General features: G+C 36.9%; 1 protein-coding gene across 2 annotated transcripts in view; it reads left to right on the forward strand.

The window, feature by feature from the left end:
• Positions 1-27,464, forward strand: part of PRKDC (protein kinase, DNA-activated, catalytic subunit) — a 252,204-nt gene that overhangs the window by 37,828 nt on the left and 186,912 nt on the right. For both annotated transcript variants that reach the window (XR_014307720.1, XM_082718849.1), the window contains exons 22-27: positions 9,178-9,284; positions 11,759-11,849; positions 12,833-12,996; positions 13,707-13,859; positions 19,889-19,996; positions 23,706-23,932. Coding sequence is in view for 1 of the 2 variants with exons in the window: in XM_082718849.1 (XP_082574975.1) it covers positions 9,178-9,284; positions 11,759-11,849; positions 12,833-12,996; positions 13,707-13,859; positions 19,889-19,996; positions 23,706-23,932 (850 nt within the window). In the remaining variant the exon portion in view is untranslated. The remainder of the gene's footprint in view (positions 1-9,177; positions 9,285-11,758; positions 11,850-12,832; positions 12,997-13,706; positions 13,860-19,888; positions 19,997-23,705; positions 23,933-27,464) is intronic.

Here is a 27,464-nt window from a genome sequence, read left to right on the forward strand (position 1 = left end):
AGGCAGATCTTTAACAACTGAACCATCCAGGTGCCCCCCAAAATTGTATTTCTGCAGTATTGCTGCTACTGTAGCTTTAACGGCTCATTGAATGTAAATTATTATAAATTTTTTACCAAGAAAACTTGTAGTGAATAATAGAGAATTGTTTATTGTTTTCCATACTCAGACTTTCTCGGGACTCTCAGAGCTTGCGAGCACATGAAACCATTTTCTGCAGCCACATCCATCCTTCTACAACTCCAGGTGGCAACATACACACATTCATTAACATGATCCCAAGGTCCTGCCGAGTTATATTCTTTTTCTTTTTCTTTCTTTCTTTCTTTTTTTTTTTTTTCTCTTTTTGGGGCTCTGCTATCACAGGGCTTATTTTAATTAACATATATTATTTGCTTCAGGAATACAGGTCATCAGCCTTACACAATTCACAGCACTCACCATAGCACATACCCTCCCCAATGTCCATACCAAAGTCACCCTATCCCTCCCTCACCCATCCAGCAACCCTCAGTTTATTGCCTGATATTGAGAGTCTCTTATGGTTTGTGTCCCTCCCTGGTCCCATCTTGTTTCATTTATTTTCCTTCCCTACCGCCCGAAATCCCCTGCTCTGCCTCTCAAATTCCCATAATCAGAGAGATCATATGATGGTTATCTTTTCTGATTGACTAATTTCACTTATCCTAATACCTTCCAGTTCCATCCATGTGGTCGTAAATGGTAGGTATTCAGTCTTTCTGATGACTGAGTAATATTCCATTTATGTATGAACCATATCTTTATCCATTCATCCATTGAAGGACATCTTGATTCCTTCCACACTTTGGCTATTATGGAAATCACTGCTGTGAGCATTGGGGTGCAGGTACCCTTTCTTTTCACTGCATAAGTATCTTTGGGGGTAATTACCCAGTAGTGCAATTGCTGGGTCATAGGAAAGCTCTATTTTTAACCTCAAGAACTTCCATACTGTTTTCCAGAGTGGTTGTACCAGCTTGCAGTCCCACCAACAGTGTAAGAGGGTTCTGCTTTCTCCACATCCTCACCTACATTTGTTGTTCCCTGTCTTAATTTGTCATTCTAACTGGTCTAAGGTGGTGTCTCATTATGGTTTTGATTTGTATTTCCCTGATGCTGAGTGATGGGGAGCATTTTTTCATGTGTCTGTTGGCCATTAGTATGTCTTCTTTAGAGAAGTGTCTGTTCATGTCTTCTGCCCATTTCTTGACTGGATGATGTGGGGGTTTTTTGGTGTTGGGTTTTACAAGTTCTTTATAGACCTTGATTACCATCCCTTTATCTATTATGTAATTTGCAAATATCTTCTCCCATTCCGTAGGTTGCCGTTTCATTTTGTTGACAGTTTCCTTTGCCATGGAGAAGTTCTTTATCCTAATCAAGTCCAGATAGTTTATTTTTGCTTTTGTTTCCCTTGGCTTTAGAGACATGTCTTGCAAGAAGTTTCTGTGGTGAGGTCAAAGAGGTTACTGCCTTTGTTCTCCTCTAGGATTTTGGTAGATTTCTGTCTCACATTTAGGTCTTTCAGCCATTTTGGGTTTATTTTTGTGTATGGTGTAAGAGAATGGTCCGGTTTCATTCTTCTGCGTGTGACTGTCCAATTTTCCCAGCAGCATTTACTGAAGAGACTTTCCTTTGTATATTCTTTCCTGCTTTGTTGAAGACTAGTTGACCATAGAGTTGAGGGACCATTTCTGGGTTCTCTGTTCTGTTCCATTGAACTGTGTGCCTGTTTTTGTGCCAGTACCATGCTGTCTTGATGATCTCAGCTTTGTAATGTAGCTGGAAGGCAGTCATTGTTATGGCCCCCAGCTTTGGTTTTCTTTTTCAAGAATCCCCTGGTGATTCGAGATATTTTCTAGTTGCATACAAATTTTAGGATTATATGTTCCAGCTCTGTGAAAATGTTCTTAGTATTTTGACAGGGGTTCATTGAGCGTGTAGATTGCCCTGGTGGCAGACATTGAACAGTGTTTATTCTTCCAGTCCATGATCATGGAATGTTTTTCCGTCTCTTTGTGTCTTCCTCAATTTCTTTCATAGGTGTTCTGTAGTTTCTAAAGTACAGATTCTTTACCTTTTTGGTTAGGTTTATTCCTAAGTATCTTACGGTTTTTGATGCTGTTGTAAATTGAATTGATTCCTTAATTTCTCTTTCTTCAGTCAGGTTGTTAGTATATAGAAATGGAACTGATTTTTGTGCATTGATTTTTGTATCCTGCCATGTTGCTGGATTGCTGTATGAGTTCAAGCAATTTTGGAGTGAAATCTTTTGGTTTTTCCACATAAAGTTTCATGTCACTAGTGAAGAGAGAGACACTGACTTCTTTGCCAATTTGGATGCCTTTTATTTCTTGTTGTTGGATTGCTGAGGTTAGGACTTCTAGTACTATGTTGAATAGCAGTGTTGAGAGTAGACATCCCTGCCATGTTCTGACCTTAAAGGAAAAGCTCTGAGTTTTTCCCCATTGAGAGTGATATTTACTCTGGACTTTGCATGGATGGCTTTTATGATATGGAGGTGTGTTCCTTTATCCGTATACTTCGAAGAGTTTTAATCAGGGAAGAATGCTCTATTTTGCTGAATGCTTTCTCTGCATCTTTTGAGGATTATATGGTCCTTGTCTTTTCTTTTATTAATGTGTTCTGTCATGTTGATTAATTTGTAAATGTTGAACCACTCTTGCATCCCAGGAATAAATCCCAGCTGGTCGTGATGAATAATCTTTTCAAGGTACCACTGGTACCTGTTGGCTAGGATCTTGGTGAGTATTTTGGCATCCATGTTCATCAGAGATATTGGTCTGTAATTCTCCTTTTTGATGAAGTCTTTGGTGCTCGCTTTGGCAGCACATATACTAAAATTTGATGGGGTTTTTGTCTGGTTTTGGGATCAGGGTAATGCTGGAATCACAGAATGAGTTTGGAAGTTTTCCTTCCATTACTTTTTTTGAAACAGCTTCAGAAGAGTACTTACTAGGTGGTATTTAAATGTTTGAGAAAATTCCCCTGGGAAGCCATCTGGCACTGGACTTTGGTTTGTTGGGAGGTTTTTGATTACTGTTTCAATTTCCTTACTGGCATTGGTCTGTTCAGATTGTCTATGTCTTCCTGTTCCAGTCTTAGCGGTTTGTAAGTTTCCAGGAATGGATTCATTTTTTCCAGATTGCTGAATTGGTTTGCATATAGTTGCTGGTAATTTCTAACAGTTGCCTATGTTTCCTTGGTATTAGTTGACCTCTCCCCTTTCATTCATGATTTTATTAATTTGGTTCCTTTCTTTTGGGTAGTCTGGCCAGAGGTTTATTAATCTTATTAATTCTTTCAAAGAACCAGCTTCTACATTCATTGATCAGTTTTACTATTCTTATGGTTTCTGTTTCATTGATTTCTGCTCTAATATTTATTATTTTTCTTTCCCTGCTTGGTGTAGGCTTTAATTGCTGTTCTTTCTCCAGGTCCTTTAAGTATAGGGTTAGCTTGTGTTTGGGGGATTTTTATAATTTTTGAAAGAAGCTTGGATGGCCATGTATTTCTGTCTTAGGACCATCTTTGCTGTATCCCATAGGTTTTAAACCAGTGTGTTTTCATTATTATTAGTTTCAGTGAATTATCTGAGTTCTTGTTTAATTTCCTGGTTTACCCATTCATTCTTTCAGCAAGGTGCTCTTTAACCTCCAAGTTTTTTGAGTTCCTTCTAAATTTCTTCTTGTGATTGATGTCCAGTTTCAAAGTATTGTGGTCTGAAAATATGCATAGAATAATCTCAGTCTTTTGGTATTGGTTTAGTCCTGATTTGTGACCCAGTATGTGATCTATTCTGGAGAAAGTTCCATGGGCACTGAAGAAGAAGAGCATTCTGTTGATTTAGGATGGAATGTTCTATATGAATCTGAGAAGTCCATCTGGTCCAAAGTGTCATTCAAAGCCCTTGTTTCTTCGTTGTTCTTCTGTATAGATGATCTGTCCATTGAGTGAGTGGGGTATTGAAGTCCCCTATTCTTACAGTATTATTATCAATGTGTATGTTTATTTTGGTTATTAATTGGTTTATATAATTGGCTGCTCCCACACTGGGGGCATAGATATTTATAATTGTTAGATCTTCTTGTTGGATAGGCCCTTTAAGTATGATTTAGTGTCCCTCTATATCTATATTTTTGGTTAAAAATCTAGTTTATTTAATACAAGGATTGCTATACCAGCTGTCTTTTGAAGTCCATTAGTATGGCAAATGTTTCTCCAACCCCTCACTTTCAGTCTGGAGGTGACTTTAGGTCCCTTGTAGACAGCATATGGATGGTTCTTACTTTTTTATACAATCTGATACTCTGTGTCTTTTGTTTGGAGCATTTAGCCCATTTACATTCAGAATAACTATTGAAAGATATGAATTTAGTGACCTTGTATTGCCTGCCTATTACAGAAAAAGTCCCTGTTTCTGTAGACTGTCTCTGTTACTTTCTGGTCTGTGTTACTCTTGGGCTCTCTCTTTGCTTACAGAATCCCCCTTAATAGTTCTTGTAGGCCTGCCTTGGTGGTCACATGTTCTCTCAGTTTCTGTCTGTCCTGGAAACTCTCTATCTCTCTTTCAGTTCTGAATGACAGCCTTGCTGGATAAAGTATTCTTGGCTGCATGTTCTTCTCATTTAGTACTCTGAATATATCTTTCCAGCCCCTTCTGACTTGCCAGGTTTCTGTGGATAAGTCTGATGTCACTCTAATGTTCCTCCCTCTAAACATAAGGAACCTCCTCTTCCTAGCTGTTCTCAGGGTAGCTTTTTTTTCCTCTGTGATTTGGAAGCTTAACTATTATATTTCAGGGTGTTGATCTGTTTTTATTGATTTGGGGAGTGGTCCTCTCTGCTTCTTGCACGTGAATGCTTGTTTCTTTTCCAGTTTTGGGACGTTCTCAGCCATGACTTGCTCAAATGTTCCTTCTAGCCCTCTCTTTCTCAGTGCCCTCTTGGTACCAATAATTCTGACATTGGTTTGTTTCAAGGCATCATTAAATTCTCAAAGGCCTTCTTTATGGGCTATTAATTGTCTTTCTCTCTTTTCCTCACCTTTCTTCCTTTGCATCAATCTGTGCTCTAGATCACTTATTCTCTCCTTTGATTCATTGCATCCAATTTAGACTACATCTCATTCATAGCATTTTTAAGTTCAGCCTAATTAGATCTCATTTCCACCCTTAGAGATTCTGTATTGTTATTTATGTTTTTTTTCAATCCTAGCTGTTAACTTTATTATTGAGCTACTGAATTCCATCTCTGACATCTTACTTCTATTCATATTGATTAGCTCTGTGGCAGAGAGCAGTCTCTGGTTCTTTCCTTGTTGTGAATTCCTCCTTCTAGTCATTCTGTCCAGGATGAGTGAGTAAATGAATAGAGTCCAAAATATCAACCATGACCCAAGCAAAATGCACCCTAGGAAAAAAATCCAAAATTGTATGCCACGGCAGAAAAGAGAACAAAACCAAAATGAATCTAAATGATAAAATAGGGTGGGGAAGGGCACCTGCATGGCTCAGATGGTTAAGCATCTGCCCTTGACTCAGGTCATGATCCCAGAGTCCTGGGATCCAGTCCCTCAGTGAGGAGCCTGAGTCTCCTTCTGCTTCGTTCTCTCTCTCTCTCTGTCTCTCATGAATAAATAAATAAAATCGCAAAATTAAAAAAAAAAAAATGGGGAAGAGAAACTCTAATCTCACAGGGTGGACAAAGCAGGTGCTTCACTTGTTCCTAATTGAAATTTGGTCTGTGGTTTCAAAGGCACTACATACATCCCAAAATTGCAAAGAAAGCAAAACTATATATATATACACATATAGATATATGTGTGTATACACACACACGTAAAATTGAATAGAGTAAAAGAAGGACTAGAATGAAGCATATATATAGGTAGATGTGGAAAAATAAAAGTTAAAAAGTAACTTAAAAGCCTAAGTTAGCAAAATAAGAATTTAGTTGAAATAGCAAAATGCTTAAAAAAAAAAAAAAAAGAAAGAAAATTTTGACTGAAGGACAAACAAGTCGTGAAGAAACACCTGGAGCTCAATATACTATTTTCCACTGGCACTAGAGTTTTACAGTCTTGTGGGATCCATAAGCTTGTCATTTACCTGTACTTCCAGTCTGTCTTCTTGGGGGAGGAGCCTGCTGCGCTCATTCTCAGGTTTCTTTGCCTGGCAGTGTTGGCCCATCCCTTATCAGGAGGATGGGCTCAATGTAAGCTGGTTGTCTTTGTGGCTTCTGTTCCCTGGCAGTTTTCCATGCCTCTTGAGAGGGCCAGAAAAAAATGGCCATACCTGGATCTCCAGCCCAGAGCCGCAAGATCGCAGTCCTCCCTCTTCAATAAACCCCCTAGGTCAAATCATTTCCACTTAAGTGGGCACCAAAGTCTGTAGACTCCCATAGTTCACCCCCACTGCAACTCTCCCAGGGAGCGTTCCAAGGACCTGAGAGCCTCTGGGCTTTGTTTCTTTGCAACTGTGAGTGGTTGTGGGCTCGTGCGTACGCCCTGCTCTGCTGCTCTCAAGTCACTGTTGGGTGCCGCCTTATTGTCCTATCCAGGGCCACTGTTACCCTCCGAGCTATTGCCTAGTCATGGGCGCAGTCGTTTCATCCCTCTCGGGAATCATAAATGGCCTGCATTTTTTTTAGTCCTTTTCAGGTTCTCAGTCAAAGAGTTATCTCCCTGCTGGCCCTGCTTGCATTTTATGGCAACCAGAGATGAGAGTCTCTCCTGGGCTTGCTGACCATAACCAATTTCCCAGCTCAACTTCTTGGACTATCGGTTAAGGCATGCTGGTTCTTTCGGTGTCTTCTGGGATCCTGAGACTACAGTGACCCACCCAGAATTCTGTCCTTTTCATTCCCTGAGCCCCTTTTAGAAAGGGATGTCTCTCACTGGAGCAGATTTCTAAGGGTTCCAGTTTTGCACCCCAGTGTTGTATCATTTTCTAGTAGCCAGCTTATAGAGTCTCCCTCCCCCCTTCTGTTTATCTTCCAATATTTCCCTGCGGAATCCCTGCGGATTCACAACTCCGCATAACCTTGCAAAAAGCAGTTGTTTTTCTGCTTGTAGAGTTCCAGATACATATATTTCCTTATATCTTAGGCTGAATTCGTGGATGTTCAGAATGGGTTGATATATATCCAGCTAAATTTGGGGGACCAGATGAAATAAGGTCCTCTACTCTCCTGCCATCTTAAGAATACCCATTTTAAATTTAAACCAAAATTATTAAACTTGTCTCATTTATCAAAGTTGTGCCTTAATCATGTAATGTCATTAACTAAATATTTCTGAATTAGTTTTCCTAGGTTTTTTTTCTTTTTTTAAGTATGGACATTTAAAACATTATGGTGAATGCTGAAAATATTTTCACAGAATTACAGGAACATTCATTTTACATTTTACCTGTATAAGGCACAACAGGGCTCTTTGAAGAGACTTTATAATCTAATCTATTAATACCTTCCAAATACAGGAGAATATTATGCATTAGGGAGAAGTAAAGGCCTTTGTCAGTTCAGGCATATATTTACACCAGCAGATACAGAGCATATTGCTTCAGTTCTGCAATTTGAATCATAGCTCAAGAGGCACAAGAGTGAGACAAAACACTGACCAGTTCAGATATCAAAGAGCTGTTTTTCCCAGGGTATGAAATTCTAAACTAATTTGAGCTCAAAGAAAAAAAAGGAAAAAAAATTGAAACAAAGAAAAATCCAGATCCTCTCTTCATCTCTATCCCATCAGTGAGTAGATCTCTAATATCTATACACAAAAGGTCAAGTGGTAAGTAGACAAATTCTTAGTTATGTTATTGGGCATAAGCAAACTGAAAGCACAGCATTAGAGAGAGGAGAATGAGACAAACAGAAAGCAGGAGTAAGCTTCTATTATCATTTGGGATTCATTCTTGGAGCCAAGAAGAGACATGCTGGGATTAAACCATCCACGAGGTGTCTTCCAGCAAAGCAGCTTTACCTGGCTGTTATCCAATCTGCTGGGCATCTCCAGAACTAGTGAAAAATATCTTTATAGCTTTAAAATTGTAACTCTGCACTGATATAATGTATACATGTGTCCAAGATTTTATTTAACTCAATAGTAATAAAGGAACTAGTAAAATGTTAAACTGGCTTCTATAACCTGAATCTAAATAATGAGAAAACATTAGATAAATCCAAATAGAGGTACAATATACAACATTCCTGGCATATAATTTTTTAAGTGTTCAAATCATGAAATTCAAGGGAAGACCGAAGAACTCTTTCAGTTTAAAGGATACTAATAAGACAGGGCAACTAAATATGACATGTGGCTCTGAACTAAAGACATTATTAGGATCAATGCCGGAACATGGGTGGAGCTGAGGATTGTGGGTTACGTCCCAAGACAAGTATTCAGATTTAGATAGTTGGGGCGTGGCTGTCACGCAGGAGAATGTCATTACAGGACTAAAATATTGAGGGGTGATGGGATATCAGGTTGGTTATTTACTCTTAAGTGGTTCAGGAAAGAAATTTTGTACCGTACTTTAAAATTTTTTTAAGTTTATTATTGCTCCTCATTGCCCCTTATTGAATTTCCACCATAATAGTTTTATTGTCCTCTGATTATCCTTCCTAATATTCGTTAATGCTATGATGGTGGCAAAAATAGTGATTTTTCAACTCTATCATTCCTGTATACTAATTGGCATGCTACTGTAAGAAGTAACTTTTCTCACCTATTTTTATTAGTAGGGACTTGTAGATTCTTATTTTTCCAGTGAATCTGGAAGCTCAGATTGTTCCAGATTTGGCTTCCATACAAAGAATGGGGGCTGGCTGCTTTTGTTTAAGCAGCTCCTTAACTTCTAGAACCACAAAATGATTCAGGCTCCCCATATAAATACAGGTCTGCCCAATCTCTGGAGTTAGTCACTTCTCCAAGGAACCATGTTTCTTTTAGTAGACAAAGATATTTAAACCAGGATAACCACTATAATTTCTTTCTGTTGTAGAAACAATATTTTAACCATAATTAAAATTAGGATTTTAATGCATCTATTTAGCAGTATTCTGTATTCTCCATAGTATTCATCAAAAAAATGAGTGAATGCTGTTTACAACTAATTTTGTTTACTATTGATAGATGAGACCAAGAACAACTGGGAAGTATCAGCACTTTCTCGGGCTGCCCAGAAAGGATTTAATAAAGTTATAATAAAGCATCTGAAAAAGACAAAGAACATTTCATCAGTAAGAAATCCCTTGTATTTTCATTACCTTAATGCAGAGAATAGATTCTAATTCTTATGAAAAGTAAAAATGTTCATTTAAAATGTTAATTCTTATATGTAAATTATAGTATAGAAATAATTTCAGTATATTTTTAGCCATAAGAATAAGAAATACTCATTCATTGGTTTATTGTCTTGATCTTGTTTTCATATTTTCTTCACCTTCAGATGTGGTAATAAAAAGTAATGTGGATAATAAAAAGTAATATGCTTGATATTATGGATATGTAAGAGTGATTTATTTACATATTAGATCTTAAATATATCATTTTATCCAGTTTAATTCTTGTCAGCTTTTGTGGTTTTTTGGTGATGATTTCTTGAGATCAGGTTTTTTTGAGATGTGGCATATAATAGGAAAAAAAGAATAAAGAGAGAAAACAGTATAGAGAAAATAAGTATTTTAGGTATGAAATGAAAATGAAAATTTGAAAAACTTTTAATGTCTTGACTGATAATGCAAGCTCTAGGGTAAATTCTTTCCACTGCATAATCTTTGATAGCTTTTGATTGAGAGACTGCATGGAACTGGAAATAGCTGTATAAAATATTTAAATTATTTTAACACATATAAATAAGGCAAGATAAAATTACGTGAGCATATCTCAAGTTTTGCAAATTAAATTTCTTTACAGATACACAATCCCTTATTCTGTAGGAGAGTGGTTCTTGAAGTGAGGACCTCAGTGGGTTCTAGGGTACAAGGCCAAAACTATTTTTACTCAGTGACATTTGCACTGTGGTGTAATGATAGGTAACACTGTTGGTTCCTTAGCACTTCATTAAATCTTGACCCTTGAACTCATGCCTTTTTAATGTTCTGTGATGAAACAGGAAGTATGCATAAAGCAGTCAATGGAATAGTGCAGTGTGACAGTTGTCTTTAGGGAAAAGTACTTTTTTTTTTTTTTAAAGATTTTATTTATTTATTTGTCAGAGTGAGCACAGGCAGACAGAGTGGCAGGCAGAGGCAGATGGAGAAGCAGGCTCCCGCTGGGCAAGGAGCCAGATGTGGGACTCGATCCCAAGACACTGGGATCATGACCTGAGCTGAAGGCAGTGGCTTAACCAACTGAGCCACCCAGGGGTCCCAGGGAAAAGCGACTTTTGTGGTGCTTTGAGCTGTGAGCTCAAGTAGCCACTTACTTCATGAACACAGTTTTTCCTTGAAAGAACAACTAACAAGACAAACTATGGCTATTCAGTATTTGGCAGAGATTTTTATCTAAAATAAATAGAGTGAGCCTGTCACTTCAGCGAAAACATTTGAGATTGTTTCCAATGATAAAATTCAAGCTTTTTAAACAAAAATTAAATTTTGGAAAACTTGAAACCATCACCATGAGCTTGACAGCTTCTCAGTACTTAAGATTTTTCTGAAGAGATTGGTGATATTAACAAATGTGATTTCTATTTTGCATATGTAGTGAAATGTGTCAGCATTTGGAAGATTTGCATCACTGGAATAAACCAGTATTTTCAGATGACTCATACATTATGTTACCAAATCATGCATGGGTAAAAAAAATCTACTCAAAGTGTAACAAAGACCAGTGGATCTTAATGTAATAGACTATAAAAAAATTCATTGCTAAGGTTTCAGACCTTACCACTCGTTAGTTTTAGAATAACCCCAGTTATTTAAGAAGACTATTAAAATATTCTCCCTCTCCCCTCTTCCATGTTTGGCCCTAACATCACCATATTTGTTTTCTAGTGAGCCAGACAGAAAAGAGATAGGCACAAATATGAAACAGTGTCATTTTCCTGGGTTTTTTTTTTTTTTAAAGATTTTATTTATTTATCAGAGAGAGAGAGGGGAAGAGAGTGAGCACAGGCAGACAGAATGGCAGGCAGAGGCAGAGGGAGAAGCAGGCTCCCCGCCGAGCAAGGAGCCTGATGTGGGACTTGATCCCAGGACGCCGGGATCATGACCTGAGCCGAAGGCAGCTGCTTAACCAACTGAGCCACCCAGGCGTCCCTTTCCTGGGGGCTTTTAAATTTTATTTGAAAAATATAGGTACTTGTCCTAAAAATATGTCCTTTGTTAACAATGTAATGGGTTTCATATTTTTAAATATAATAATAATAAACAATGTCAAGGTTTTAATCTCTAATATGACAAATACTAATAAATATGACCCACTATAAATGAAAGTTCTTTGGGGATCCTCAGTATTTCTTAAGGGTGTAAACGGTCCTGCTGAAACTTTGAAACTGCTGGCTTTGTACATGGATATCTGACTGCAAAATAGGAAAATATGTGCTTCTTTCCATGAATTTGCAATAATATTAACAGTAGTATGTAGGATATAATGGGCCATTGAGAGACATTAATAACAGTGTCGTAAAATAGTTTATTTTTTCCTCTCATAATTCCCTTAATTTTTATCTCTGTTATCATCACATATATATCATTGTTCAAATTTGCAGAATGAAACACGATCCTTAGAAGAAATAAGGATTAGAGTAGTACAAATGCTTGGCTTTCTAGGAGGACAAATAAACAAAAGTCTCCTAACAGGTAAACTTTGCTTTAAAATAAATTTGCCTCTGTTTGGGTATATTCTGGTATTTGCTCTTATATGTGATTTATATGTTTATATTTATATTTATATATTTTCATATAAGATTACAAAGAATAGTATTCTGCCTAATGGAATGCTTTGACTATACCCATGCAGTCTGGATAATTCCCTACTAGTTGGGAAAATGTTCTAGCCTGATTTGTTAATAAGCACATTTTCTATTTTGAAACAGTATCTAAGTTGACACTTTTTAAAAGATTTTATTTATTTATTTGACAGACAGAGATCACAAGTAGGTAGAGAGGCAGGCAGAGAGAGAGAGAAAGAAGCAGGCTCCCCGCTGAGCAGAGAGCCTGATGTGGGGCTTAATTCTAGGACCCTGAGATCATGACCTGAGCTGAAGGCAGAGGCTTAACCCACTGAGCCACCCAGGCACCCCTAAGTTGACACTTTTTAAAAAATATTAGATGTGTCGGGAATTCAAAGTTCATCTTATTTAAATATGATATTGTTATAGTATTTGTATATTTTTAGTGTTTTTGATTGGAATCAACGTTTTAGATTAGTAAAAAATCATCTGTATTTTTAGTTTTTAAATTTCATATTAGATACACTCGTGACTTTTGGCTATTTAGGAAGTTAGAACCTATATTGGGAAAATATGTTTTGCAAAGGGGAGATTTTTAGTAAAAATACTGTTCATTTATCATGTTTCCACATAACACCTAAAATAATTCTTACTGAAAATGGAAATCAAGCATTCTAGACTGTTAAACGTGTTTAAAAATAATTTTACTTTAAATTGAAGTTAGAAATAGTTTGTCAGTGATTTCTAATGTTGTACTTACATGCCTGAGGTAAAAGGAAAAATAAATGACATACTTAAAACACTCTGCTTTTACTAATGAATTGTAGAGCAATTGGTATTAGAAAGATTTTGAATGAAAACATGCTCTTCCTGATTTTCTTTTTTTAACAGTTGCATCCTCAGATGAAATGATGAAGAAATGTGTGACATGGGACAGAGAAAAAAGACTCAGTTTTGCAGTACCATTTATAGAAATGAAGCCTGTCATTTATCTGGATGTGTTCTTGCCTCGGGTCACAGAACTAGCTCTTTCAGCTAGTAACAGACAAACTAAAGTACTTTTATTTTTCATTACATGTGATTTAGAATCTATGCTTATTAAGACCTGAATCTGTTAGGAAATAGATAATTTATTTTAGCAATCCAATATCATTAATTTTATATTTTCAATAATATGGAAATTAAATAATAATTCAGTTATTAGAAGTAGCAGTCACTGATAAAAAAGAAATATCTAATAGATAATAATGTGGCAAAACATTAATATATCATAAGACTGTTCATAATAGAAAATACAGTACAAAGGGCATTTAAAAGTGATTTCCAATCTGTGTATCATTATTTCCTTAACCTGGGAGAAACAAATAGTCACAAGTTTTTATGAAATTCATTTGTAAATTTCCAAGGTGCTTTAAAAATATATTTACTCAAAGTGATGGTTGAAAATGTGTTAACAAATGAGGCAAAGTTCTGTAGTTATGGCTGCAATGAAATACATTTCATTAAATGTACTACTATCAATTTGTCTAAATCTTTTAAGTTTCAATTTTTACCTCTTGGATACAGACTAAAGTGCACAGAGTGTTAATTTTACACAAGAAGTGCTACTTCCAGTTGATTAATATTTATATAAATTTATATAATTTGTATCTGTGAAAACTGAAAGTTTTTCTTTTTTAAAAGGCTAAATTGAGTAACATTTCAAAATATTCTTCCCTTGTAAACTTGGAAACTTAAACTCTGTTAAACTCCTGGCTTATTTTAGGTTGCGGCTTGTGAGCTTCTACACAGCATGGTTATGTTTATGTTGGGAAAAGCCACTCAGATGCCTGAAGGTGGTCAGGGTTTCCCACCCATGTACCAGCTCTACAAGCGAACTTTTCCTGTGCTACTTCGACTTGCATGTGATGTAGATCAGGTAAGTGAAAGATTTTGCTTCTGACACAGTTGCAAAACTTAAAAAAAAAGTTGGGTCTAGTTCAGTGATCATCAGAGCTTGCTGCAGGTTGGAATACTGTGGGGATCTTAAATACTGCTGCTTGGCTGGTACCCCTTCTGACTGATTTAATTCCTCAGGGATTTGACCTAGGGTTTGGAACTTTTAAAAGTTCTCCTGGCAATTTTTAATGTGCCACAGTTTGGGAATGAATCACTGATCTAGTTCACAGTTACTGATAGGATAGGCATCTAAAGCTGAATTGGCAGTCTCCCCTGATAGAAGGACTTGCAGGCTCAGGAAGTAAAGAAGAGATAAGTAACCATGTACAAGATTGGAAATGTTGACAAATGGGCTATTCCTGATGAATTTGTGGCAAATTCTTCATTGCTTCAGTGAAGCAGAAAAAAGTAGAATTCTCAGTTTATTTGATGTAGCTAGGTTATCTCTGCTATTAGGGTGCACACACAAAAAAAGAAACACATAAAAGGAAATGAAAAATTCATTTGAAAATAGAGATGGAAAATAAAATCCAGCAAAATACTAAGATGTGCTGTGATTAAATAGGATTTTTATTTAAAACTGGAAATTTACCACAGAATAAGATTTCAGAAGCAGTGATTCTCTCCATAGAAGCCTAAGAGGTATTTGTCCTATTTAACTAGATATAGTTTAATGTTATCTTTAATATGTTAGAGAATGTCTCCCTGAATGCTAGAGCCAAATCATCATCAGGCATGAAACACTAATGCTGCCTTGTGCCTGGGCCAGGACAGAAGCCCAAGGTGAAAAGTGAGTTGGCCTGTTGAGGGGCTCCTCCAGTAACTAACCAGAGCAGTTACAGTATGGAGTGGTTGCTTAGTATTACTTTGTGTGTATTTAGTTAATTATTTTTTTAAAAGATTTTATTTGTTTGTTTGACAGAGAAAAAGAGACCACAAGTAGGCAGAGAGGCATGCAGAGGGTTGGGGAAGCAGGCTCCCTGCTGAGCAGAGAGCCCGATACAGGGCTCAATCCCAGGACCCTGGGACCATTACCTGAGCCAAAGGTAGAGGCTTAACCCACTGAGCCACCCAGGCGCCCCTATTTAATTAATTATTTGGAGTGGTTAGTATTTGGACCTCTCACAGGGCTGTGAGTTCCCTGAAGACAAGGACAATAGAAAGGAAGGAAAAAAGAGATTATTATTTTAAGTATAATTTTTTAATTAAACCTGGAAAGCCCAAAACTACCAACCACTAAACTTGGGAAATTAAGAAAGGAGAAATCTGATGAATTACAAAATTTTCATATATGAGTATTCTCATAAATACAAGAAATACGTACGTAAATATTTTTTTCTTTCTTTTAGAGAGTAGGGAGGGATAGAAGGAGAGGAAAAGAGAGAATCTTAAGCAGGGTCCATCCCCTGCAAGGAGCCTGATGCTGGGCTTCATGTAATAACACTGAGACCAGGACCAGAGCCTAATTCAAGAGTCAGACACACTCAACTAACCAAGCCACCCAGGCTATCCCAGCATTCTCCTATATCTTTAATATTAGTATTGACCAATTGGAAAATATGTCTATAGCATCTCATTCATAGCAGCATCAAATATATATACAAAATATCTATAGATAAATTTCAATATACCAGGCAGTGTATATTTTATGAATATAAAATGAGCATGCTTTGTACTTGAGATAGAAGAATCAATATTGAAAAAAATGTCAGCTTTTCCCTAATCATTCAGTAAGTTTGGTATCATTCCAGCAGAAAGCCCAGAACTAATTCATTTTAACCCAAAAAGTAATCTGAAAGAATAATTGCTTGAGCCTAACCAAGAAACTTTGAAAAGATAGAGTACTAAAGGAAGTCTTTCCTTAGCAGATGTTAAAATGAAGCCATGTTAATTATAACAGGTTGAACTAGGTACAGATAGATCAGTAGGATGATCTCAGAGCTGCCAAGTGGTACCATGTGTATACATAAAAATTGTATATATGGTAGAAGAGGCTTTCTTTTTTTTTTTTTTTTTTAAGATTTTTGTTTATTTATTTTGACAGAGAAAGATCACAAATAGGCAGGCGGGGGGTGGGGGAAGCAGGCCCTGCTGAGCAGAGAGCCAGAGTGGGCTCAATCCTGGAACCCTGAGATATGACCTGAGCCCAAGGCAGAGGCTTAACCCTCTGAACCAACCACACACCCCTGGAAGAGGCTTTCTAAGTTAGAAATGGATCATTTAGTAAATCATACTAGGCCAGTTGGCCAACATGAGAAATTAGAGAAGGAAAAACAAACTATAACTATATTACAGAAAAATGTAATGAGTTAGAGTATGTCTGTCTGTGTGTATCTTTGAATTGGAATGGTCTTTTTCATTGATACAATATTTTACTTAACATACAAACACATGAAGCCAAGTGAATCTCCATCTCCTCACCCCTTTCCCAGTCTTATTCCCCTGGAAAAGCCACTTTATCCTCTGCTGAAAGGTTGGTGAATGCCAGATCTTTGTAAATATGTGTTTTTAGAAATGTGCATATGTTTTATTTATTAAAAGGATCATAGCATTCAAAAACTTTTATGTACAAAATGTGATTTCTGCTACTTAGATGGATTTTGTTACCATTACATAATAGACATCTTTCCATGTCTTTCCTAAAGTCTGCATAGAAAGGGAGATTTTCCTCCAAAATATAGAAGGCAGACATTTAGAAGGAGACATACCAGTGTCTTGACAGTTTTGATTTTATAAGTATTTAAAATACTGAATGGCACAAAACCTACAATTTTTATATATACAATTTTTTATATATATATATATATATAATATAATTTTATATATTATATATATATATATACATATAATATATAAAATGTAGGGAAATTTTTTGTAACATTCCACTGAAGATAAAAAGAACTATTTATTTATTTATTTATTTAACAGAGATCACAAGTAGGCAGAGAGAGAGAAAGGGAAGCAGGCTTCCTGCTGAGCAGAGAGCCCGATGCTGGGCTTCATCCCAGGACCCTGGGATCACGACCTGAGCTGAAGGCAGAGACTTAATCCACTGAGCCACCCAGGCACCCCAATAAAAGAACGTTTAACAGGCAAGTGGATAAAGAAAACAAATAGTTGGGGTGCCTTGGGGGTTCAGTGGGTTAAACCCTCTGCCTTCGGCTCAGGTCATGGTCCCAGGCTCCTGGGATCGAGCCCCACATCGGGCTCTCTGCTCTGCAGGGAACCTGCCTCCTCCTCTCTCTCTCTCTCTCTCTCTCTCTGCCTACCTGTGATCTCTATCAAACAAATAAATAAAAAAATCTAAAAATAAAAAAAAACAAATAGTTTATAAATGAAGAGATATATATGGCCAATGAAAGATATTTTTAAATATTTAATCTTTTTAGTAAACAAGGAAATTCAGATGAAAATGATATTATTTACACCTTATTGTTAAATATTTTATCTTATTTTATTACAATATTTTTAAAGATTTTATATATTTACTTGACAGAGAGAGAGCACAAGCAGGGGGAGCAGCAGAGGGAGAGGGAGAAGCAGCCTCTCCGCTGACCAGGGAGCCTGATGTGGGGCTGGATCCCAGGACCCTGGGATCATGACCTAAGGCGAAGGCAGATGCTTAACTGGCTGAGCCACATGGGCACACCTGTTGTCAACAATTTTTAAAAAATTGATAGTGTTTAGTGTTGCCAAGCATGTAGGGAAAGGACCTTGGGAGTTGTGTTGGTGGGAATATGAATGGGCACAGGCTCTTTGTGAGCAGGACAAAAGGCTGGGTCACCTGCAGCTCTGGTCCAGTACTTTCATTTCCAGAGATGTGCTCAGAGCAGTGTATATGACTTTTCAGTAATTTATCCCTAATAGTCAAAAATTCCTTTTTTTTTTTACTTTTATTTTATTTTTTCAGTGATCTAAGATTCATTGTTTATGTACCACACCCAGTACTCCATGCAATACATGCCCTCCTTAATACCCACCACCAAGCTCACTCATCCCCCTACTCACCTCCCCTCCCCTCTAAAACCCTGAATTTGTTCCACAGTCTCTCATGTTTCCTCTCCCTCTCCGATTTCCCCTAATTCACTATCTTTCCTTCTCCTAATGACCTCCATGTTATTCCTTATGTTCAACAAGTAAGTGAAATTGTATGATAATTGACTTCCTCTCCTTGACTTCTTTCACCTAGCATTATACTCTGGTTTCTCTTCAGATTGCATTAATCTTTCACCTTTTACCTGCATTCATAATAATAGGATTGGGGCAACTGAATCATGGTATATCTATATATGAGATACCAGGCAGTTAATAAAATATTGATACAGCTTATGTATTTATATGAAAATATTCAAAAGTAGGAGGAAAAGTAGTTACGAAAATGTGTATTTATTTTTACACATGCGTATATGTATATTTAAATGTGTGTAAATAAAACATTTTGAAAGTTACAGTGATTTTGAATATTCACAATGGTTACCTTTGGGATGTAGGACTGCAGATGGATAGTTTTCTACATTTTCTATAATTTCTGTAAGGTGTGTATATATATATGTATACATTTGTGTGTATGCTTGTGTGTTATATGTATATAATTTACATACAGTGGATAAGAGAGTATAATTCTTTTGGGGAAAAAAAAGTGATGCTTTAAGATCAGGTTAGACTTCCACACTGAAAGGTAAGAACTTTTACTTTGATTAATCTTAAGGTTAGAAAGATACACTCTTTTCAGGGAAAATATCCAAGGGCAAGAGGACTGTGTTGTTTAGTCTGAGTCATTTTACATGGTTTTGACATGATGTACATACCAAAGTGCTTCATTCTTGAGCTCGGTATCAGTAGGGAGATAAAACTCCCCTGGATTTCTTGGTGTTACTATAGGAGCCTTACCCTTGTGAGACACAGAAATGTTTAAGATACAAAGTTTAAGATACAAATGTTTCTGTCATAAACATTTTACCTTTCATATAAAATGAGGAATAGATGTATAATCAATTTTTTTAGGTAATTGCTGTGATCCAAAAGGATAAGACTTCTTTTATCTCCCCATGAGATCGCATGGTCACACCAGACTAGGCCAGTAGGTTGAGTTCCCAAGGTTCCAGGAATATAAGTACTATCTCCCTGGGTATTTCCTTTCATAGGAGAGGAGTCCAGGCCTGGCAGACATCTAGAATTGTAAAAGCCAGAGACCCACAAGGCTTTCTGCTCCTGGTGAAACTTTATTTACATTCTAGAAGGTTGGAGTGAGAACCCAAGATCTTTTCCATCCTAGCTCCAAGTAGTAAAGATTTAACCCCCCCCCCTTTTTTTTTTTTGGCAGCATGAGAGAGTTGTCTTTGTTCTGTATCTCTTCTTCTGTGATATGGGTTTTAAAGTTTGTGTACATGGGGTGTTGATCTGGCTTTGGTTTTGTCATCAAATGGGTGTGAATCATGCTATAGGGAACCACATGGTCATTATATGCCTTTATCTTTTTTATTTTTTGAGAGAGGGAGAGAGAACAGGGTAGGGGGAATGGCGCAGAAGGAGAGTGAGAGAGAGAATCTCAAGCAGGCTTCATGCTAGACATGACTCAGGGCTCAGTCTCGCGAACCTGAGATCATGACCTCAGCTGATACCAAGAGTCAGATGTTTAATGGATTGAGCCACCAAGGCACCCTGGTCACTGTTTGCTTTTTAGCTGAATAATGATAATGTCTCTGATCCTGAATACCTCATATGCATGTTTAGTATCAAATTAATGAAACAAATAATTTAAAAAAAAACAATATCTGCTTCCATGTTAGAAGAACAATAAGTTTTCAATATGTGTATTTTTCTCTGCTGGACTCTTAGGAGGAAGAGCTAGAAAGAACATGTTCATCATTGAATTTTAACTAGGAAAGGAAACTAATGAAACCATTGTAGTATTATCACTTAATTTTTCCTGTTATTTAAACAGAACTCTTTCCAATATTAGGTTACTTTAACATAAAGAAAATAAACTCTAATGGTATTGTTCTTCAGGTGACAAGGCAACTATACGAGCCCCTAGTTATGCAGCTGATTCACTGGTTCACAAGCAATAAGAAATTTGAAAGTCAGGATACTGTTGCCTTACTAGAAACGATATTGGTGAGTAATGGTTGATTCTTTTCTTATTATTCGCATCAGCTAGTTATGTTTGATTTATATTTAGAACTTTAAAAAGCATTACCTGTCAAGATATCTTTTGTTTTAGAGAATTTGTGAAATGACATTTTAACTGACAGGATGCCATAGTTATTTATTGAAGTGCTGCTTTTAAATATCTGCAAGCAGTGTGCACATTTTTAAAAAAGATTTATTTATTTGAGAGAGGGAGAGCACAAATGGGGGAAGGGGCAGAGGAGAGAATCCTCAAGCAGACTCCCTGCTGAGTGCAAAGCCTGACCTGGGGCTCAATCCCAGGACCCATGAGATCATGACCTGAGCCAAAACCAAGAGTTAGATGCTCAGCCAACTAAGCCACCCAGGTGCCCCTGCACGTTTTGTTGTCGTTATTGTTATTTTGTCCTCTTTTTTGGGAAAGTGGTTATAAATTGACAAAATTTATCTACATGAAGGCTGTGTGTGTGTGTGTGTGTGTGTGTGTGTGTGTGTGTAGAGTAGGAGTGAATAAGAATGTGCTTGGACTTTGCTTCAGTTACAGTATCCTCTTTAAAAAAAAATAACCCAGGGGCGCCTGGGTGGCTCAGTGGGTTAAGCCGCTGCCTTCGGCTCAGGTCGTGATCTCAGGGTCCTGGGATCGAGTCCCGCATCGGGCTCTCTGCTCAGCGGGGAGCCTGCTTCCTCCTCTCTCTCTCTCTGCCTACTTGTGATCTCTCTCTGTCAAATAAATAAATAAATAAAAATCTTTAAAAAAAAAAATAACCCATAGTAGAGTAATTAAGAGTAAAAAGAATTTTTTGAGCTTATTCAGTTTTCTCTTGCATTCAGATTTGACAACTAAAGAGCCCTAGAAAGAGTATCTATGTCTGAACTAGAGGGTATTGTGCTGAGCAAAATATGTCAATCAGAGGAAGACAATTATCATATGATCTCTCTGATAATGAGGAATTTGAGAGGCCAGGTGGGGGCGTTCTGGGGGGAAGGGAGGGAGAAATGAAACAAGGTGGGTGGGACTATGGAGGGAGACAAGCCAGAAGAGACTCTTAATCTCAGGAAACATACTGAGGATTGCTGGATAGGGGGCTGGAATAGGGTGGCTGGATTACAGACATTGGGGAGGGTTTGTGCTACGGTGAGTGCTGTGAATTGTGTAAGACTGATGATTCACAGACCGGGGCAAATAATACATTATATGTTTATTTTTTTTTATTTTATTTTTTTTTAAAGATTTTATTTATTTATTTGACAGAGAGAGAGATCACAAATAGGCAGAGAGACAGACAGAGAGAGAGATGAGGAGAAGCAGGCTCCCTGCTGAGCAGAGAGCCCCATGCAGGACTCGATCCCAGGCCCCTGGGATCATGACCTGAGCCAAAGGTAGAGGCCCAACCCACTGAGCCACCCAGGCGCCCCCTACATTATATGTTTAAAAAAAAAAAAAGTATTAATTTCAGTAGAACTACCCTGGGACTATAGAGTTAGAATCCTGAGACTGTAGATATAGAATCATTAAGATTTGATCACTCATTCATTGAGGACAGAAGCAGGGAAGTCACCTAAAGCCTTAGTGTCTTTTGACACTGATTTTATTGTAATTGTCTGAGTTTTTGCAAATGAGTTTACGTTTGATTCCTTTAAATGTCATCTTTGATTTTACCTGTTTTTTTCCTGTAATTTGGTTTTGTCATATATTGACTTTGAAATCAGAAGCTCCAGTTAAATGCATAGCAACTTTGTCCAAAAAGACATCTTTTAATTCCATGTTATTGTAAACTGATTACAATTTGAATGTGTGTGTCACTTTCTGTGAACTCTGAGAGGAGCCAGAGGAAATATGAAATTTGACACTGGGCATCTGTACAGAGGAAATAAAGGCAGAAGGTGTTTGGTGTGTTTGTGAGGATTCACCTGTTGTGTTTTGCTTGCATGGGAGCTTATTGAGAGGCATGCTGGGGAGACATGCCAGGCAGAGCAGCAGAACATTGCATGTAGGACAACTACAATGCTGCAGGTTGTCCAAGACAGTCCTAATTATACTGGTTGTGTGTGTAATGATAATAGCACACTTTTCACTCTCAGAGTTACACTAGTTGGATGCTATGTTGTGGGCAGTGGGAGTTACTGAACATTTTAAATTACGATGGTGACATGGTATCTATGGTTTAATTCCCTGCAGTGTTTACCAATAAGTCCTGCCTGTAATACATTTAATTAAATTTAACTTATGGTTTATTTGCATTCAGATGGATTTATTCTAATGTTTCTATTTTAGCTGTTTTTGTTCCCTCTTGATCCTTGGAGGGAGCTTAAGGAAGGGTTTCAGAAAGAAATCAGATAAGATCATGATAATGTAAAGTGAGATAGCTGAGGAAAGGAACGGTAAAGGAGGAAATATGAAGTTGGTATAGTGCTGGAGTGAAAGCATGTCTGTTACGTTTCTCAGTAGGAATTGCTAATCCCCTAATGTCAGCACATGCATTATTTACCATTGTTCTGAGAAGCAATAAATATAACCTCTTTACATTTCTACAGTTAATTGCTTCTTGAATTCTAATTAGCACTATAATCAAAGATTTTGCATGTAGTGAATAACTGGGGATGTTAGGTAGAAGAACTCCCTTATTTCAGTGTTCAGTATAGTTTTTCAAGTTAAAACTTTCCTATACAGATCTAAGAGGGGATTATGCCTAGAAAGAAAAAAAAGACATTCAAATTTCCTTGTTTGAATGTTTTTTTCAGGTATTTAAAGATGGCGCCTTTAGGAGACAGCTTTTATAGAAACTGATATTTTCAGAACCACATTTCCATATGTTTTTACTTTATATAGCATTACAGTTCTCTTGGAACCTAGAAGGATCTTTTTTCTTTAACTTCAACTGAGCATCTCAAATTCTTTTATGAGGTAAAATCATCAACAGAAACTTTTAGGAGGGGCGCCTGTGTGGCTCAGTGGGTTAAGCCTCTGCTTTTGGCTCAGGTCATGATCTCAGGGTCCTGGGATCAAGCCCTGCATCAGACTCTCTGCTCAGCAGGGAGCCTGTTTCCCCCTCCCCCTCTGCCGGCCTCTTACCTGCTTGTGATCTCTAGCTCTCTCTGTCAAATAGATAAATAAAATCTTAAAAAAAAAAAAAAAAAAGAAAGAAAGAAACTTTTAGGATGTAGCCATTGCGTTTCTTCAGGGAAAGGAGAGACTATTTTGTTGCTACATAATTAAAATATTCTCTCTTTTTTGCATGGGTTTTTCAGTTTCTTATTTTTTTTTTTTGTTTTGTTTTAAAGATATTTATTTATTTATGTGTTTATTTATTTGACAGAGAGGGAGAGAGGGAGCAAGCATAAATAGGAGGAGTGGCAGGCAGGGGAGAAGCAAGCTCCCCACTGAGCAAGGAACCCAATGTGGGGCTCGATTCCAGGACCCTGGGATCATAACCCAAGCTGAAAGCAGCTGCTCAACCTACTGAGCCACCTAGGTGCCCTGTTTCCTAGTTTTCTTTTTTTCTTTTTTTTTTTTTTTTTAGTTTTTTCATTATGTCAAAAGGGCATAGTTATTAGAGTTTAGATTCTAAACAATCTGATTGGTTTTACTAGTACTTTTTTTTTATTGAATAATGCTCTAAATTAATTTTCACAATATGCTATAGTTATACTCAGAGAAGACCAGGGTATTCAGTTGTCATCTTATGTTTCATTTTAGGATGGAATTGTAGACCCTGTTGACAGTACTTTAAGAGATTTTTGTGGTCGGTGTATTCGCGAATTCCTCAAGTGGTCCATTAAGCAGACAACACCACAGCAGCAGGAAAAAAGTCCAGTAAATACCAAATCGCTTTTCAAACGACTGTACAGCTTTGCACTTCACCCCAATGCTTTCAAGAGGCTAGGAGCATCACTTGCCTTTAATAATATCTATAGAGATTTCAGGTAAGTAAGCCATATGACAGGAAAGAATATAAAATAAGTCATTGAAATTTTTAGTAGTAATTGTGAAAAGTGACTGCTCTTTATGTATCTGTATTCCTATATCAGGTATATAATTAACTATTATGTGTCAGATGCTGTTCTGGGGATTAAAAAATGAGTTAACATGCAGTTCACGTTCAGGAAGCTCAGAAACTACTGAGAAATGCATACAAACTAATACCATAGCAGTCTTAAAAATGCAACAGATGACATAATTTTGGATTACAGAAGAGGTGGATCTAATCCATCTTGAGTAGGTTAAAGAAATCTTCCTGTAGCATTTATTCTTAGATGAAGCTTAAAAGATTAATCAGCCAAAGCATTTGAGATCAAAGGGTTAAGGTACTAATAAAAAATAGGATATTATATAAGGAGATGAAGACATTTTTCTTGACTGTGGAGTTGGAAGTTTGGAAGGGAGCATAGTGAGACTGGACAGGAGCCTTTGTAGAGGTTACTTCTAGTGATAACAAGTCCCTGGAGTTTTGGGAGAAGAAAGCTGCATGCTTAAATTTCCTCCTAAAATCCATCTGCCTATAGCTGTATGGAGAATAGATCTGAGTGATAGAAGACAGGTTGAGGAAATCAGTGAAGGAGCTGTTTCAGAAGTAAAAAAAAAAAAAAAAATCATTAGTCCCTAACCTAAGGTTGTAGTAGTGTTCATTCATTTATTGTTACTTATTAAGAATACTATGTGATAGGCTCTGTGCCAAATCCTGGTGATAAAAAGATATAGCCATTTATGAAGGTTGCATATTTAAAAAGATAATAATTAATTACATAGGTAATTGTAAAACTTATTACTGAAATCAGTTTTTTTAAGTATTAATAGATGATTACAAGTAATTTTATAATGAAGAACCTGACTTTGTTTGGTCCAGATAGTTTTTCTCTGGAAATGGCTGTTACGATAAAGTTGAGGAAAGCAATTATAAAAATAAGATAGGTGATAGAGAAAAAGAGAGAGTTGATGGATGGATGGATAGGAAACTGTGTATTTGTGTGTGTATACATGTGCACATTTATGTGAAAGTTGACTAGAGTTTGAAACTAGTATGTTTTTTTAAGCTTTTTAAACTGTGAAACAATGTACAGAAGAGTGTTTAAAACATATGTATGAATCTGTCATTATTTCAGATGACACAGTATTATATGTACAAAACCCTAGAGACTTCACCAAAAAACTATTAGAACTAGTTCAATAAAGTTGTAGGACACAAAATCAATATAAACAAATCTATTGTATTTCTATACTTCTAACCAATTATCAGGACATTAAATTAAAAAAACAATCCCATTTATAATTGCATCAAAAAGAATAAAATACCTAGGAATAGATTTAACCAGGGAAGTGAAAAATCCATACATTAAAAACCACAAGACATTGTTGAAAGCAACTGAAGAAGACACAAATCAGTGGAAAGATATACCATGCTCATGGATTGGAAGGATTTATATTGTTAAAATGCCAATCCTCCCCAAAGCCATGAACACATTCAGTGCAATTCCTATCAAAATTTTAACGACATTTTTCACAGAAACCAAACAATCCTAAAATTTGTGAAACTAAAAATACATCAAAAAGCCAAAGCAATCTTGAGAATGAAGAACAAAGTTGGAGTCATCATGCTCCCCAGTTTTAAACTATACTACGAATGCTGTAGTAATCAAAACAGTATGGTATTGGCATAAAACAGGTCAGTGGAACAAAATAGAGAGCCTAGAAATAAACCTCTGCAAACATGGCCAATTAATTTTTGGCCCTGGGGCCAAGAATAAACAGTAGGAAAAGGACAATCTCTTTACTACCTGTTGATGTTAGAAAAACTGGACAGCCACATGCAAAAGAATGAAACTAGACTAGTATCTTGTACCATACACAAAAATTAACTCAAAATGAATTAAAGACTTCAATATAAGACCCGAAACCATAAAATTCCTGGAAGAAAACATAGGTGGTAAGGTGTTTGACATCAGTTTTGGCAATGATGTTTTGGTTCTAACTCCAAAAGCAAAGGCAGCAAAAGCAAAAATAAGTTATCTGGGACTGTGTCCACTAAAGGCTCCTGCATGGCATAGGAAACCATCAATAAAATGAAAAGGTGACAAAAGATGATCAGTATCACTAGTCATCAGGGAAATGCAAATCAAAACCACAGTGAGATATAACCTCATGCCTGTTAGAATGGCTACTATGAAAAAGATAAGAAATATTGAATGTTGGCAGGGATGTAGAAAAAGGGGAATCCTTGTGTACTGCTGATAGGAATGTACTGCTGATAAATTGCCACAGCTAGTATGGAAAATATGGAGGTTTCTCACTAATTTAAAATAAAAGTACCATATGATCAAGCAATTCCACTTTTAGGTATTTATCCAAAAGAAATGAAACATTCAGAAAGATACATGTACCCCTATGATTATTGCAGCATTATTTAAAATCGCCAAGATATGGAAAGTGTACATCAGTGGATGAATGGATAAAGGAAATGTGGTATATGTATACAATGCAGTATTACTCAGCCATAAAAAAAAGAATGAAATCATGCCATCTATGAAAAAAATAGATGGACCTTGACGGCATTGTGTTAAGTAAAATAAGTCAAAGAAAGACAAATACCTATGGTCTTATTTGTGAAATCTTAAAAAAATAAATAAATAAAAAGGTAAATTCATAGATAGAATAGATTGGTGGTTGCCAGAGGCTGGGAAGAGGGATAGGCAAAATGGGTCAAAAGGTACAAATTTCCAGTTATGAAATAAATAATTGTAGGGTTGTACAGACATGCCTCATTTTATTGTGCTTTTTTTTTTTTTTTTTTTTTTTTTTTTTTTAAGATTTTTTTTATTTATTTATTTGTGAGAGAGAGTGAGAGCGAGCACAGGCAGACAGAGTGGAAGGCAGAGTCAGAGGGAGAAGCAGGCTCCCTGTGGAGTAAGGAGCCCGATATGGGACTCGATCCCAGGACGCCGGGATCATGACCTGAGCCGAAGGCAGCTGCTTAACCAACTGAGCCACCCAGGCGTCCCTGTGCTTTTTTTTTTTTTTTTAAGATTGGGTTGGGGGCAGAGGGAGAAGCAGACTTCCCACTGAGCAAGGAGCCTGATGTGGGACTTGATCGAAGGCCTCGATCCCAGGATTCTGGGATCATGACTTGAGCTGAAGGCAGATGCTTAACTGACTGAGCCACCCAGGCGCTCCTTATTGTGCCTGTCTTTATTGCTCTTCACCGATACTGCATTTTTTACTTACTGACTTTGAGTAGGTCTGTTGGCACTACTTTTGAAACATTTACTCACTTTGTATCTCTAAGTCATGTTTTGATAATTCTTACATTATTTCAAACTTTTTCATTATTCCTGTATCTGGCATAGTGATCTCTGATGGTGATCTTTTTTTTTTTTTTAAGATTTTATTTATTTGACAGAGAGACACAGTGAGAGAGGGATCACAAGCAGCAGGAGTGGGAGAGGGAGAGGTAGGCTTCCTGCT

The sequence above is a fragment of the Mustela nivalis genome, assembly GCF_964662115.1.
Source record: "Mustela nivalis genome assembly, chromosome: 2".
NCBI lineage: Eukaryota > Metazoa > Chordata > Mammalia > Carnivora > Mustelidae > Mustela > Mustela nivalis.